The 14,934-nt window shown below is 32.4% G+C and overlaps 2 protein-coding genes across 2 annotated transcripts in view; both read left to right on the plus strand.

Annotated features, from left to right (window-relative positions):
* Positions 1 to 1,444: 1,444 nt before the first annotated feature.
* LOC132699704 (DNA ligase 1-like) lies at positions 1,445 to 6,186 on the plus strand. The gene is made up of 9 exons (XM_060666552.1): positions 1,445 to 1,806; positions 1,859 to 2,022; positions 2,082 to 2,297; positions 2,352 to 2,472; positions 2,539 to 2,709; positions 2,813 to 2,934; positions 3,217 to 3,460; positions 3,554 to 3,715; positions 5,966 to 6,186. Exons 1-9 carry the CDS (start codon positions 1,582 to 1,584, stop codon positions 6,101 to 6,103), a joined length of 1,563 nt encoding a protein of 520 aa, XP_060522535.1. The 5' UTR covers positions 1,445 to 1,581; the 3' UTR covers positions 6,104 to 6,186.
* A 1,883-nt stretch (positions 6,187 to 8,069) lies between these two features.
* Positions 8,070 to 14,934, plus strand: part of LOC132700040 (synaptotagmin-15-like) — a 123,973-nt gene continuing 117,108 nt past the window's right edge. Inside the window, 1 exon segment of the mRNA XM_060667115.1 lies at positions 8,070 to 8,205. The gene's annotated coding sequence lies outside the window, so the exon portion shown is untranslated.

Raw genomic sequence — 14,934 nt, forward strand, 5'->3', positions numbered from 1 at the left:
GGGTGGCGCAATAAGGAATAGAATTATAGGCCCTGTTATTATTGAGACAAATTTTTTTTTAAATGAAATCGAACTGCTTTGGGAAAAAATCCTTTTTAACAATTCAATGAACTTATATAGCAGCAAGACCCAAAATATAAATGAAGGTTGAAATTATCCGAACGAAAATTTCCGCATTTGGATTGGAAGCAACCAATTGCGAACACGAAATGACGTGTGCTTTGAATCATTGTCATGATAGAAGTGCTTTACGGTAGCTTTTCAAATTTTCAATTTTAATTCTTCTTCTTTTTTTTTGGATAATTCGATACCTCTCTTACAATCTATCTTTCCTCACTTTCATTGAAGATCTTATTTGGAGCTAACCCTATTTTCGTTACAGTTACGCTCAATGATATGCTGAACAGTTGATGGATATTTATTTACCATTTTGGCTGTCTCTTTGGCTGTATCCATTTCTGTGATGAGTAATAATTAAATATCTCTCAGAAATTGTAGTCCGACTACCGATTTAAAAAAATCGTTTTCCTGAATGTTTTAAAATGTAAGAAAAAACAAAAATTAAGTACAATAATAAATAAAAAACCTTCGTAAATTTCAAACATAAGTTTTGACCCCGGTTATTATTTTTGCATCATTTAAGCTGTGACGTCAATATTGCATAGAATTTAATTAAATCTTTATTGTTAACTAAGATATATTTAAGAAAAAAAGTAATTCACACTTTTTTAGAAGACTCTTTACTAACTTAATTTCAATAACTTGTTTTTTTTTTTCAAATAAATAGAGGGACATTCGGACCAGTTAGTTTTTGTTATAGTGACTGCGTCATTTAAGGTGTGAGTCACTGTATGGCATTTTGGTAGATTTGCAACTCTTTTTTTCTAATCTACATATCATTAGCAAAAGATAATATATAAAATATTTTTCAATCATATAGGTGTTTGTACTTTTTTACTGCATAAAACAAAACCTTACTTTTGCATTACTCTTGCATCTGAGGAGTAAATATCTTCACATTGATACATTACAATTAAAGGAACTTTCATCATTAACAGTTTCTTGATTTATTTGCTGCTTCGCAGGAAATTCATTTAAAGGTAACGTATTTTTTACACAAGGTATTTTCTTTTGTAAACCCTCCGATATCGGTATCCTTCAATTTCCACCACTTGTAGGGCACAGAAATATGGCTTGTCCACATTCACGCTTTCAGTTTTGGAAACTTCTATTTCCATTTTTTCTTTCAACATGAACATTCTTTTTTTCGCAGTCGTTATTTACTAACTCATACATCTCATTCTTTAACGAAACTAGAGTGCAAAAAATAAAGGACATTTTGTTAAAATTGTCTTAAATTTAAGGTACTTTCACTGTATTCCAAATTAATAACATGATACAATTAATGACAAACTTCAATTTTGCAAAAAAATATAATAAAATTACAATTTTTACCGGGTTTATTACACAAATACGCGCCATGATCGTTGCTATGATACGTCAACAATACCATCGATATCTTGTCTGTTTTCATACAATCGGTTTTCACGTCACATTAGGTGACAGCACCCATAAAACGATATGGAATCAAAATGGCACTTACTTCCCGGCCAAACCTTGGAAAATACAAAAATCGCAGAACGGGCCCACGCTTTACACGTCACCGAATCTGCTTGGAATGGGATCACGAGACACCTTGACCGACGAAAAATTTTACAAGAAAATTTAGAAAGAGAGAAGGCGATTAAAAAATACCTGGAGGAGGGATCCAAGCAAATGACTAAAGGATGGGAAAACTCGTTACAAGTAGGCAACAAAATTAATATTGAGTCTAGCAAAGCATATTTAAAATTTTCAGAATATGAGGAAAAGAAAAGAAGAAGAACGTCAGAAAACAATAGCGCATAAAAAAGACGACCGAGAGCAGAAATTTTTAGCGATGATGAAGGAACAAGATCAGATTAGGAAGCAATATACAGAGAAAGTCAAGAAACAAATATTTATGTCAACTGGTGATGCCAGGTTAATATTGAAAAATTTTAAATAATATTTTATACTTATTAATTGCTAATTTCCAATAGAGAGCTAACTAGTGCACTTATCACTAGCGAGATTCTATTTGAAAGAGAAAAACAAATTGAGTTGCAAAATAAAATTGAGCGTCATGAAAGGGAGGAAGGAAGAAAATATGACGAAAAAATACATTTAGAAGCGGAAATCGAGGCTAACGCGAAAAAGGAACAAGAAATAAAACAAAAGGAGAAGAATAAAGCACATGGAGAAATGCTGAAATCCATGTAAGAAAAATATGCTTATAAAATGTTAATTGAAAAATAATAAAATGTGCTTAGGGTGGACGAAAAACTAAATCTTGCAAAAAATATGAGAGATGAGCGAGTCAAGCAAGAGGCGCTAGAAAACGAAGCAGCCTTCGAAGAAACTAAAATGCTCGAAGATTTGAATACCAAGGAAGCAAGTATCAATCTATACCGACAAATAACATTTAAATTTAGAATGACAGTTAACCGTATTTTCTAGAAAATGGCTAGGAAGAAGAAGTTACACCTAGAAAGAAAATTACTGCTGGAAAAGGAATCGGAAAAGAAAAAACAGATGGCTATTGAAGACAAAGAGTTGGATGAGGTGGTCAAGATTTATAGGGATGCAAAACATCGCATCGAGTGCATGAAGAAAGAGAAGGAAAAACAAGTGAGATTAATTTTATCATTCCTAGAATCAGAAGTTTCAGGCAGTGTGTGGCAAAATCGTAATACTGGCGCATTCAGCAAATCATAGAATTGTCTGTTTTCAGTTGCAAGAAACAATACTGAAAAGAAGAGAAAAAGTGGTGAAGTTAGTATATGCTGCAGAAAAGGATAGAAGTGAAGCAGAAGAGAAAGCGATTCAGTCTGCTATTAAGCAAATGGAAGGGAAGTATGTACCCATGTCTTTTTACACCGTGCCTAAAATGTGAGGAGATATCAATTTGTCTCTCGAAAACTACAAAAGCAAGAAAATTTGTTTAATATATTTTAAAAAATTTATTACTTCACAGTCAGCTCTGCTTAGTTAAAAGAATGAATACCAACCTCAAACACGAACTTATATTTCAATGTTTTGAAATGTATTCCGCAAAATTATTTCCATACTTTTGGGCACAAAGTAATATAGAAAAACTAAAGTACCAAAAAAAGACACTTCATCCATCTCTGTCAGGGAAATGGAGATTGTGAAAGCGAGGGCAGAGTTTGAAAAAAAACTCAGAGAAGATCAAATTAAAAATCGTCTAGAAGTTTTAGAGAGGGAAAAAGTGCGACTTGCAAAAGAGAGAGAACTCAAAAAATGGGAAATGCTGAACAGATACAAATGTGATGAGATGATGAAAAAGTACGACCAAGCTCAGCAAAGAGAGAAGTGGGAACAAGTTTTGAATTATAGAAAAGAACTTATGGAACAAATGGTATGTTGTAAGCATAATATTTCCTTAATAAAAGAAATACCTATTTCAATTGTTTTCCCTTTATTAGAGTTGTATAATTAATTTTGCCTTCAGGCTGCAGAAAGAGCATCCAAGGCTGAGGAACTGGAATTAGAGCAAGCTTTTGACAAAATGATTTCTAGTGAGGACGATAGATTCTTTGAGTACGCCCGTGAAGTAATAGAAATAGCTAAAAGTAAAGGTCGATGCACGATTCCCATCGAAGTAGTTATAGCGGTAAGACATCTTATCGAGGAGTAATTACACAGGTCTACAAAATTAAACTTTTTGACAGACGGTTTTATTTCGAAAATTTATTTTATATAATTTTGGTAGTATGATTTCAATAATTCTATGCATTTATTTGTATCACGTAAGGTTTTTTTTGCAAATATTAAGGGAAGGAAGAACCGATATTTCTAAAATAATTTATTTTTTTATTCAGTAAAAAAGTGGAATTCTAATTAAAAAACGTGAAAAACAAAAACTTTACTCAGACTATTTTGAGTGAAAGCTTCTTTTTGCCGGCGTTATCCAGACATTCGGCTGCGTGTTTTTAAGGGCATATCCCGTTTTAACATCCAGCAGTAGTCCGCCATCATCGTTACGCTCCATATGCTTCGGTAATGTCCTGGTGAAACCTCTCTACTTGTTCTTCGCTAACTGATACAAGAGGAAATAATTCAAGTGTGAAGACAGGAAATGCACTTTCAACCTACACGATGAAAATGTAACATATTTTGAGCAATACTTTCGTAGTTTTCGTCCTTAGAGTTTCCAAGAAACTTATCAATTTTTTTCTCGACATTGGTCATTGTGTTTTAAAAATCCTTTTCTTTGCATAATGTTCTTATCTGCGGCCCAACAAAAATACAAATTTCTTTCTTTTATCTTGGCATCAGATATGGCTGAAAATTTCTCGCACAAATATTTGAAACGCTGTCCATTTTTGTGTAGGTGTTTAACAAACTGCTTCATCATGCCAAGTAAGATATGAAGAGGAGGCGGTAAAACTTTTTTGGGGTCAACTAAGCTAATTCCTAATAAATTTTTACTAGCGATGTAAGGCTTGTTCTAGAGCCCATTTTCTTGCCCGACTATTCTACTCACTCACTGATGTTCTTGGGAGTTTTTTCTTCAAACGATGTCCTAAATTTTCATAGGTTTCCTTTACATGTACCAAAAGCGCAATGAGAACCTAGGTGAGTTCGTAAGTATTGTGCAATAAAACGTTTTTTAAACTAAGTTTACTTGAGTCAATAAATAGGAGCCATTCCTCTTTTATTTATGGCACATTTCATAATTCTAACGGTTTTTTCGCGATCCCGGTAAAAGCTTGATGTGACGCCAGGTGCTAGTAAATGCTTGTCACCATGTTTGGATGCTAACGATTCGGATGCATCCTTTGCAACGTGTAAATCTCTAATTAAATAATTTAATCTGTTGTGGAGTCATCTGGGTTTGAATTAGATTACTCTGATTCTGACGATATGACGTTTTCTAGTTCTTTTGAGGCGGTAGGTATCGGCATAGCAGAGTCAAGGTTGAGATACACAATTTGTTTCTTATTTTTTCTGTTGAATACTTGAACATACTATAACAACACCAAAGCTTAAACATTTGTTCCTACCTTTTTGCCAGTGTCTTAATGCTTCAACGCAAGCGGAACAAACGGTATGAGCAGCCCAGGACTTGTCTTGGTCGCCTATTTTTACACAAAAATAAGCGTGGTATATATTTTTCACAAAATAATTTGTAATTTGCCTTTCTTTACTAGGACATAACTACCATAAATATAACAAAAGCTATTTGGATTGTTCACACAATCCCTTCTTTCCATATTTATACGAACTAGAGCACTAGACATTCGCAACAACGAAAAGAGCAGTCGCGAACACAGTAGCTCGATGACCAGTACAACCAAAGTGCGCATAAGCAGGTTACAACGCTGTATTGACGCTTCTGCGCAAACTCTGTTGCTTTGCAGAGAAATCTAAAATTATCCAGTGTTGGCAAATAACATTTAATTTCATAAAAATCAATTCATTTAAAAATTATGCCGAACATATTTATATCATAGGTATGTATATTAATAATATAACATTTTTAACTTATAGAGCGCTATAAAAAAAAAGACATGATAGAGCAAAAATAGGGTGTTTTTTGGAAAAAGGGTCCCCAAAAATATGTAAGTAAGCAAACAGCTTTCAAACATCAAAATCACTGTAGACCTGTGTAATCAGCCCATCGCACTATTGCATCCACTAAAAAAGCGATAAAATTGAATGTATTTCATTTACTATTAAAAATGCTAGAAATCTAAAAAAAATATATCAGTACCTATTTTTTGTAAGTATTCCTAAAAACTTTAAATCAACTGTTAATATTATATGAGCAAGAGCCTCTAACAGTGTATCTGTTAAAAAAAAAATTCAATGTAATAATCTTTTCGTAAATGTTTATGTCTAATAACACTTTTGATTTTAGAAATACGAGAAACGAAATAATATTTCTAACATGAACCTAGACACCGTTCTGAACAATAGCAGTGCAGATCCGGTGTTAAAAAATACCCTAAGAAGCTTGAAGAAGAAAACTTGTAGATGTTGCAGAGATTGCGATTAAATGAATGATTTGCAGTTGGTTTTTTACGACTTGAATTTTTTTTGCAGGTGGTTGAACAACAAACTCCAATGTTGGAATTAATAATGATTTCATAGATGATGTTTCAGTGTTATAATAACATAGGTATAGATTAAATAAAATATGCATGTAAAATTAATACGACAGACTGCTGAATAAAAAATATTTAAGAATCTCGGCGCAAAATAAATGCTTTGTTTTCCCTCAGATAGATGGCGCTACGGAATCGGCATATGTTTTCCGATTGAAACCCAAATTAAATAATCAATAATTACTAATTAGGATAGTAACATACCAATCGAACTTAAACGGTGCAGGATTGGTTAATACATGGGATATCATACACGACGTCATTTAATTAAACTCCATTATGATATGTTGTACTCAATCCCAGTTAATCGAAAAATATGTTGACAGAATAAAATAAAAAATGTTCTATCTAATCTAATAAACATCTAAATAAAGTTATCTTCTAAAAAACACTTGGATTGGTTTTAGTTTAGGTTAATTTTTGAGAATTAAAAAATATGTATTATATATAGTCAGGTAGAAATTTCATATTAAAAATTTAATGTCAGGCAATTTTTATAAAATTTGAAGGATTATCTTTTAAATTAATTAAATTATAGAATTAAGCATCAGTGTTAATTGGAATTTAAAGAATTTACGGATTATCTGCAAACTACAATTCAATAGACCTACAGTTTATAAAATAAAGTTTGATTTTCCGTTAACTTTTTCAGTAATTCTATTAAGAAAGTTAATTGTTTTTACGAATAACTCACGAGTCAAAGCAATTAAGAAAGTATTAAAGCATTGCTATATTTCAAAATTAGTGATCTATATTAACCCAAGTTTTTTATAGGTGGTCAGAAACAATTGCGGCTATTCTAAAGCTCAGAAAGTATATGCGACAAGTCACAAGATAATTTTTAACTTAATACAAGTTTTGGTACTTTGCCATTTCGGTGGCAATGTTCTAGTCCAAAGCTTATACTTACATGTTTTGTATTATAAATTTGAAACCTAGTCGAGTACTTTCGTGAAGTTGGTGTTAATTATACATTTTTCTTACAGAAAAATACCTTCCTGTTTACTTATCTCCCTATCTTCTATAAAGGCAGCACTTGCTTAGTATAATATTTCTGCAGTTTATGGACAATACCTAAAGCTCCTCTTCTTACTTTACACATTCTATGACATGAACCTGCGCTAAAATCTAATTAGAGGTTTTGAGTTTAAGTGATCAAACAAAAATGTAATAATCCAAATTTCAAATTGATACATTGAAACTGAAAAATCGAAAAATCTATCTAAAATCTATAGATTTTGGGAAAGGTAACCAAAATTGTGTTCGTTTAGTTATTATTGATTATTTAGGTTACTATTAGTTTTCGTGGGTCCAAATTGTTTCAAAAATCCGAAAAGTTATATTAACTGCTGTAAAGTAAAGATAAGAGAAAATTTAATTTAAAAAAACCAAAATTGAAACTCTAAATTATACTCTAAACCCCGAGTCTCCTCCTACATAACATATTCGACAAACTCTTCAAATCTCTCCCCTTATTTTGCTAAATGATTTTGCAGAAGGATCTTAGCGCACGTTCGTCGATCAATCACTCGAGTAAACAGAAATTCATCATCCCAGGCGTTAAACTTATTCAGTTCCGTGGATAGTCTGCGCTCTCTGAAATCTGATTACGCCCGTGTCGGCAAGTCACAGTAACTACGCAAAAAGCCGCAAAACCGTGAACATTAGTCGTAATACGACCCAACGCGGACGCATTATTCGACGAACATTCAATAATGCGATAACATTAAACTTAGAGGCTTTATAATGCATGTACAGCGCTACTATAAACTGTGACCCTTAGAGTCACGCCAATTCCTCCCCTCCGTTCACCTCAACTCCGCGTGGGTATGAAAATTGAGAATCTCAGTAGAGTCGGAAAATCCGAGCAGACTCGACCACACTTTTCCGCGACGACTTTTCTTCGATACGCCAGCGTACGCGTCTCGATCGACACACGCGGAAAAGTTTTGTTGTTTTTTCAGTGATTTTCAAAGTTTCCCGGCGACCTAAAGTAAGTGTAGAACTCAGAAAGGGAGTCACACAGTAACGATTTTATTCCTAATATTATCTTTTCATTTCCTTTTAATAATAATAAAGTTAGGAGATAAGTAAATAAAATGAATAATTAAATAAAGCATAAAAGGTATTAAGAAACCGAAAGTTACTACTGAAATAATAAAAAATCGATACGAAAATGGGTTATTTTACACATACAGAGGATTATTCCCTCAAAAAGATGAAGTTTTTTGAGGTCAACAGTGATTGCGCCAAATGCAATGAAAATAAAAATTTTGAAATTGAACGTTTTTCTATACCGACTTAAATTTGAATTATTGAACTTAGACTCAGAATTCGTAGATTCTTGCGACATAAAAGGGCATATGTACTCTTATCACGATTGCCATTGTTGATAATAATGATAGCGGTAATGATGATAATGACTTTGATATCGAAAAAGGGCGATTTTCCTTTCTCATATAGGCTTTGGAAGAAACATTTGATATTGATCCAATTAGCTAAGTTATATTTATTTTGGTTACGTTTTGTACTCTTGTGGAAGTTCAACTAAATTGCCTTTAATTAACAAATTAGTTAGAGGCAGGCAAAACGGACTGAGATAACATACTATGAACTAATTCAATAGGTTTTTGTACTTTTCGATTTTGCTTGAAGTTACAGCATATATAAAAAAACGCACGGATTTTTGTTTGTTAAATGTTAAATAATTCGAAATCAGAAATGTTAACAAATAACTCAAATTATCATGAAATTAATGAAATAGAGCATCAGTTACTTCGAGAATTGAAATTTGTACCCAAGTAACAACCTAATATTCATTTAATAAAAGTTTCCTTTGCCTTGCATTCTGGAATTCTTTTGTATTTAGAACGAAAGAGAAGGGAAAAGATTCCAAAAAATTTAGAAAGATAAATCTTGTTAAATAAACTTAAGTATTGACGAAGTAATCTCAATTATATTCAAAAGGTCATTGAAGAAGTGCGTAAAAAAGAGATATTTAATAGAAACAATGACAGTTCCTCTTTAAGATATATACGACGGCATTCGATTCGGAGCCATTTCGATGATGGAATATATCTTGGAAGGAAATCAAGATTTAATTTAAAAATATATTACCCTGTATTTTTTTTATTTTTAGAGTACCGCATATATTTCTTTTAGGAAATTTCGGTTAATATCTAATATTTAGCACGATATCGTACCTAATTCTTCTATATAAACGCTTTATTATTATCGTTGCGATGCTATTAAAGAGCGCAAGGAGTTTTACCTAAATCTGCAATTGATTTATTTGCGTTTAAATTGGAAATTAATAAATTTAAATTCAATTGAATCAAAATTCTCTCCGCTTAAAGGAATTCATTAAATTCGTTACAACCAGTCATTAATTCTGGGAACGCCGATAATGCAATTAATTAATAACTTTAGCACAAACAAAATGTCTCTGGGATAAATTTACCTCGTTGAGAAACTACTGATTGGAGAAACACATGTACAATATTTTTGGAAAAATAGCTACTTTGCCTTTTAGCGAGTAAAGCTATAAACAGGGTGTTAGAGTTACCTAAAATATTGTTCGCCTTCCAATAATTTCGGATTAGACATTGTATTAAATTTTAGATAGATAGCAATAAGTGAGAAAATCCTTAATAATATTAAGTATGCTGACGACACTGTTTTGTGTGTGAGCTCTCTCGAGGATTTACAGAGACTATTAAACAAAGTAGTGAACAAGACTAAAGTGATGATGATCGTAGACGGGAAAACAATTGAACAATAAAGACAATACAAATAGCTTGGCACCTTCATAAAAATGAAAAAACCATTGACGTCTCCGGATCTATCACTAACAGTAAGAACAAAAATGGTCCAATGCTATGTATTTCCCGTGTTGCTTTATGGCTTGGAAGGCTGGACGCTGAATGGAGAAACCAAAAGGAGGTTGGAAGCTTTTGAAATGTGGACTACAAACGAGGAAGTGCTAGGAAGAATGGGCAAAGAACTCGAAATACTCGAATACAAACTTGAGTTCAGCAGTATCAAAAGTGGAGGTAGCCATGGTGATCAGCAAGCTCCAAGCTAATACAAGAGAAAGAGAAAGAGAGAGAGAGAGAGAGAGAGAGAGAGAGAGAGAGAGAGAGAGAAAGAAAGATTAAATTTTCCAATATTTCTTTCAAACTTTACTCATTCGTTAAATAAATAATCTCTGAAAAGGAACGCGCTTGCTGTTTTTTTAAATTATTTTTTGCCTCTATAAAATTGTTTTCTATGATGAATTTCTTGCTTTATGTGAGGGTTTTACTCATTCGTTAAATAAATAATCTCTGAAAAGGAACGCGCTTGCTGTTTTTTTTAAATTATTTTTTGCCTCTATAAAATTGTTTTCTATGATGAATTTCTTGCTTTATGTGAGGGTTCATTGAATCTTTTAATTGCATTATTTTTATCAAGAAATAATAATAATTTCCCACAAAATCATATCAAATGGGAAAGAAACGCAACCGAAACATGACTTGGCCTATTGTAAATGAAAATATGCAAGGTTATAAACAATTAAATAGATAAAAATAGGAAAAATTCATACTCAGTAAAATTCAAAGTTAAAAGGATAAAGACATTTGTGCTGTAAGAATGGGTTCCCTCTAATTTAAATTTCTCTCTGTCTTCAACCCCAACTATGCTGCTAGACAAAGCAATCTTTGCCTTTGCCTTCCGGTAATATGGATATATTTGGAAAAAATAGTTGCTAGTAATATTCCTCATTGACTTAGATTTTTCTTCACAAATATAACCAGTGACATATAATACTTAGAAGGAACTGTAAAGATGCCCAGAGTATGAAAATGCCATTTGCAAGAAGTGCAGTTTAAGAATACACGTAATAATTCTTTTCTGGCTTTTGAAAGCGTTGATTGCATGCTTGGAAAAAACCCCCAAAATAGTATCTCACATGCAAAATAGATAGCTCTAATGCTAACTATGAAAAGCAACTTTCTAAGTCTGCGAATCAGTGAACAAAAACTGTTCAGGCTTAATCACAGAGAGTATAAGTGAACCTGCCAATTAAGTGAGGAGTCAGTAATCACCGCAAGGATTATTCTGTCGCTTATATTAAAATATATGGAATGATTCTTAACAGATGACTTCTCAGAAACCTCAGAAATTAAAGGCATATAAAAGTTAGGACACACTTTTATCAGGCATATGTGAATTTAATAAAAATTCTTCAAAAAGAGATCCCATTGTTCACCGTCTTTTAGTTTAGTTCATTTCCTTATAATAAACATTGTCTAACCCAAAATTACCCAGAAAACGCCCGTTTTACATCACTGGTCACTTACCAAAAAGTATTCGTGTAATACTTAATATGGTAATATTTTTCCCAGGTGAAAATCAAACGATTCATTAACCGATCGGGTTAGGCACGGCCCAACATTAGGTTCGCGGTACCGAACAAAAGGGAAACTCGTGACATTTCTATTAAATGCAAATTGCACGTTTTTAAAAGTAAACTGCACGCAAAATTTGCCGCACGATGCCGCTTTCATGTCCTATTTGTTTAATCTGTGAAAAATGGTCGTGTCAAATCGAAGAATTAGAGGAACGGCCTTGCTTTTTCTATTCATGTAGAAAATACAATATTAATTTGCTTCTGATTTTGTACCGACGACTCTTAACAACAATTTCCCACGAATTCGGACTTAACTTTAAACTTTAAAGTCGATAATATGACGACGTCATTTAATTACTTCGAATGTAGAGTGTGACCCATGTGTTTTTGTTTGTAAAGTAAATTTTATATTATACGTTTTACTATTTTGTCAAACTGCCTTTTTATTTTATATATAATACCATAAAATAACATCAGCTATTTAGTTCGACTATAAATTAAACAAGGTGATGTCATAAAATCAACTAAGAGTTTATTATTTTAAATCGAATCCCATATATATTATTAAAAATTCTGATTCTTCACAAAAAAATATCAATAGTTTACATTGTCATAAAAATACGTTATACTTCGTATTTCTAGAACTATGCGGTGGATTATTTTGTGGCATTAACAAGTCGAAACCGAACTAAACAAATGAAATTATATTATACTAGTGTCTCCAAACAAAAAAGGACAGTGACACAAAGTATCAATAACCAAAATGGAATACAAGGCATATCATTTGAATTTTAAAAGTCCTTGTGAATCTAAAACAGAAACACTTTTTTCTGTAAATCGAATATCTTTCGAAATATAAGGACAGAGGGCCATCCCGTACATAACCTTTGAAAATACCTATCTGCAATACCACTTGCACTAAAAGACATCTCTCGGAACGCTTAATTATTGTTGTGCACAATTCTTAATTACATTTCTTATATTTTTTGCAAATTCCGATGTATCTTGTTTTAATAACACATACACCAACATAACCGCGTTCGCCAAACTAAAAAAAAATACAAAAAAAATATAAAATTAATTCGTAGTTCTGTTTAGAAAAAAAAATTAGTTTTAACAAAAATGATAATTAGAAAATGTCACAAAAGCAATATGAAACTACAACTATTTTCGACTGAGCACCTTTAAAATTCTGTTTTATGAAATCTAATTTTTAATTGGAACCATTCATTCATATTGTGTGTTTTTAGCTCCGTAATCTAGTCATTCATTAATTGTTTTAGAAATTTCTCTTTCTCATACGTAAATGACTTCAAATTTTGAGTGCTTCCCGAAATGTCCAAAGTGATACAACGTTTTGATTAGTTTGATGCATTCCGTAACACAATTTAGTGCTTATCAAAAGCGTAAGAACCCAAGTGGCTAAATCAAGAAATAAATTATATATCCGTTTATTTTCGACAGACAGGTTTAACTGTTTCACATTTTCTTGCTCGAACAAACCGTCGTCATTATCGTTATCAAAATATGAGGACAAATATTTGTACGTATGGAAATGAATAATAAATCGCGTATTAAAATCCGGTAAACATAGGCGAAGTGTAAAGGAAATTATTCATGAATTACGAATTGTTTTAAATTTTCATCACGATTTAGGCGGAATCCGAGAGTTTTCAAGTATTTAACAAAAAAATCAAATATTTTCTGTTGAAAATGGTTAATGCAACAAAATATTTACTTAACACTTAATTTTTATTTACTACAAGGTACGAAATACGATTAGAAAAGGGTCTTCGTGAATTTTGCATCATAATTTGATATAGTCGAAAAGCTCGTCATCGTGATTTCTCTAAATCATTCACGGATTAATTGAGCGCCTTTAGCGTATTGATTAATTCAGTATTTGGGTGTCTATGCAAATGATTCGACCCGAAGTGGAAATAATAAAATGTTTTCTTCGAGATAACGTTGAGTTACGCTTTCCAACAAAATTTCTATGATTTTTTCCTACCCCTAAAAATCGACAAATTACTTTTAATACTCGACAGAATATGCTGTGCGTGTCGCAGTATACCAGTCAACAATTTATAGCCCCATTTAGTGTAATGGAGTGAGTATGGCGTTGAATAATTATATAGCCCAAGGCAATGCTTTCTGCTATTTGTTATTTTTTATACGACAGATCAATACTCGCACCAAAACTTTCTTTCAAGTATACCGGATGGCTAACAGTGCCGACAGAAATGCACCTCAAGCAAATCAAATTTCAGAAGAATTTGCACATTTCAAGAAATCTTAATGTTTAACAATTTGGATGCAGCGTATTGCGTAGAAAGTTTTAAAAAAATAAAGTCTATTTTCCATTTTATATTATTATTGGTTATATACAAATTTCATGGTTTTGCCGATTTTTAAAATATCCGGGAACTAAAATATAATTAAATATTCTATTTAACATATATGTATGTAGGGTGTTTCATTAGAAAATGTACAATGCAGGATTCTTTTCTTTCCTATGGCACTTGACTATTAACCGCTAAATAACGAATCAAGATAAATTAAACCCCAATTATATGGATATTTAGTCCACTTATTTTTTTTATTTTTTTTATGGGCGCCCTGGGAGGCAAGCGTAGGAGAGTGTTTACAAACTAAAACACATCCAATCTACAGCATCGGCTGCTAGGGCCCTTAGCTGTCAATCTCTACTGCATTCATATATATGTCCCACGTTTAATATGAAATTAAATATCTTTTAAATATGCCAATGTGTGTTTAATCTGTTCCTTCTTCAAGTTGTCATCAAAAATCGGCTTTATGTTATGTTGTCTTTGCAAACCATACATTGGACACTCAATGATTATGTGAACGAAGGTCAAATTTACCTCACACATATCACACTTAGGAGGAGGTTCACCGTTACGGAGATGTTTGTGAATAGGGGTTGTGCGTCCTTTAGATTCTCCAAAAGCTCTCAATGTCTGGGTATTGTTTTTCGAAGCAAAGTGTTACATCCAGATGCTTTGCCAGTCCTGACGAATGTTTGTCGTTAACCAATTACCTGAATTGTTTTCTTCTTGGTACCAAATTGTTTGCAATTGTCACCTCATCATCATCATCATCATCAGTACTCTCGATAGGTTAACTTCAATTTTTTCGAGATAATCTCTATATCTCATTGCTGAAGTACTTGTAATACTTCTTCGACTGGAGAGGCATTTATATCATAGAATAGGAATATATTGTTCGAGTTTTTTGGATATGCTTTTACAGTCGGTATATATGCTGGCACTGCTATTTTTCTTCGTAGGTTTATAGACAATCCATTGT

Source organism: Cylas formicarius, unplaced genomic scaffold, assembly GCF_029955315.1.
Source record: "Cylas formicarius isolate icCylForm1 unplaced genomic scaffold, icCylForm1.1 PGA_scaffold_3__17_contigs__length_32017465, whole genome shotgun sequence".
NCBI lineage: Eukaryota > Metazoa > Arthropoda > Insecta > Coleoptera > Brentidae > Cylas > Cylas formicarius.

Coding starts and splice junctions, on each gene's coding strand:
- LOC132699704 (XM_060666552.1), top strand. CDS start 1,582: ATGGAATCAAAATGGCACTTACTTCCCGGCCAAACCTTGGAAAATACA. Junction 1,807..1,858: donor GATGGGAAAACTCGTTACAA/GTAGGCAACAAA, acceptor TAAAATTTTCAG/AATATGAGGAAAAGAAAAGA. Junction 2,298..2,351: donor GGAGAAATGCTGAAATCCAT/GTAAGAAAAATA, acceptor AAATGTGCTTAG/GGTGGACGAAAAACTAAATC.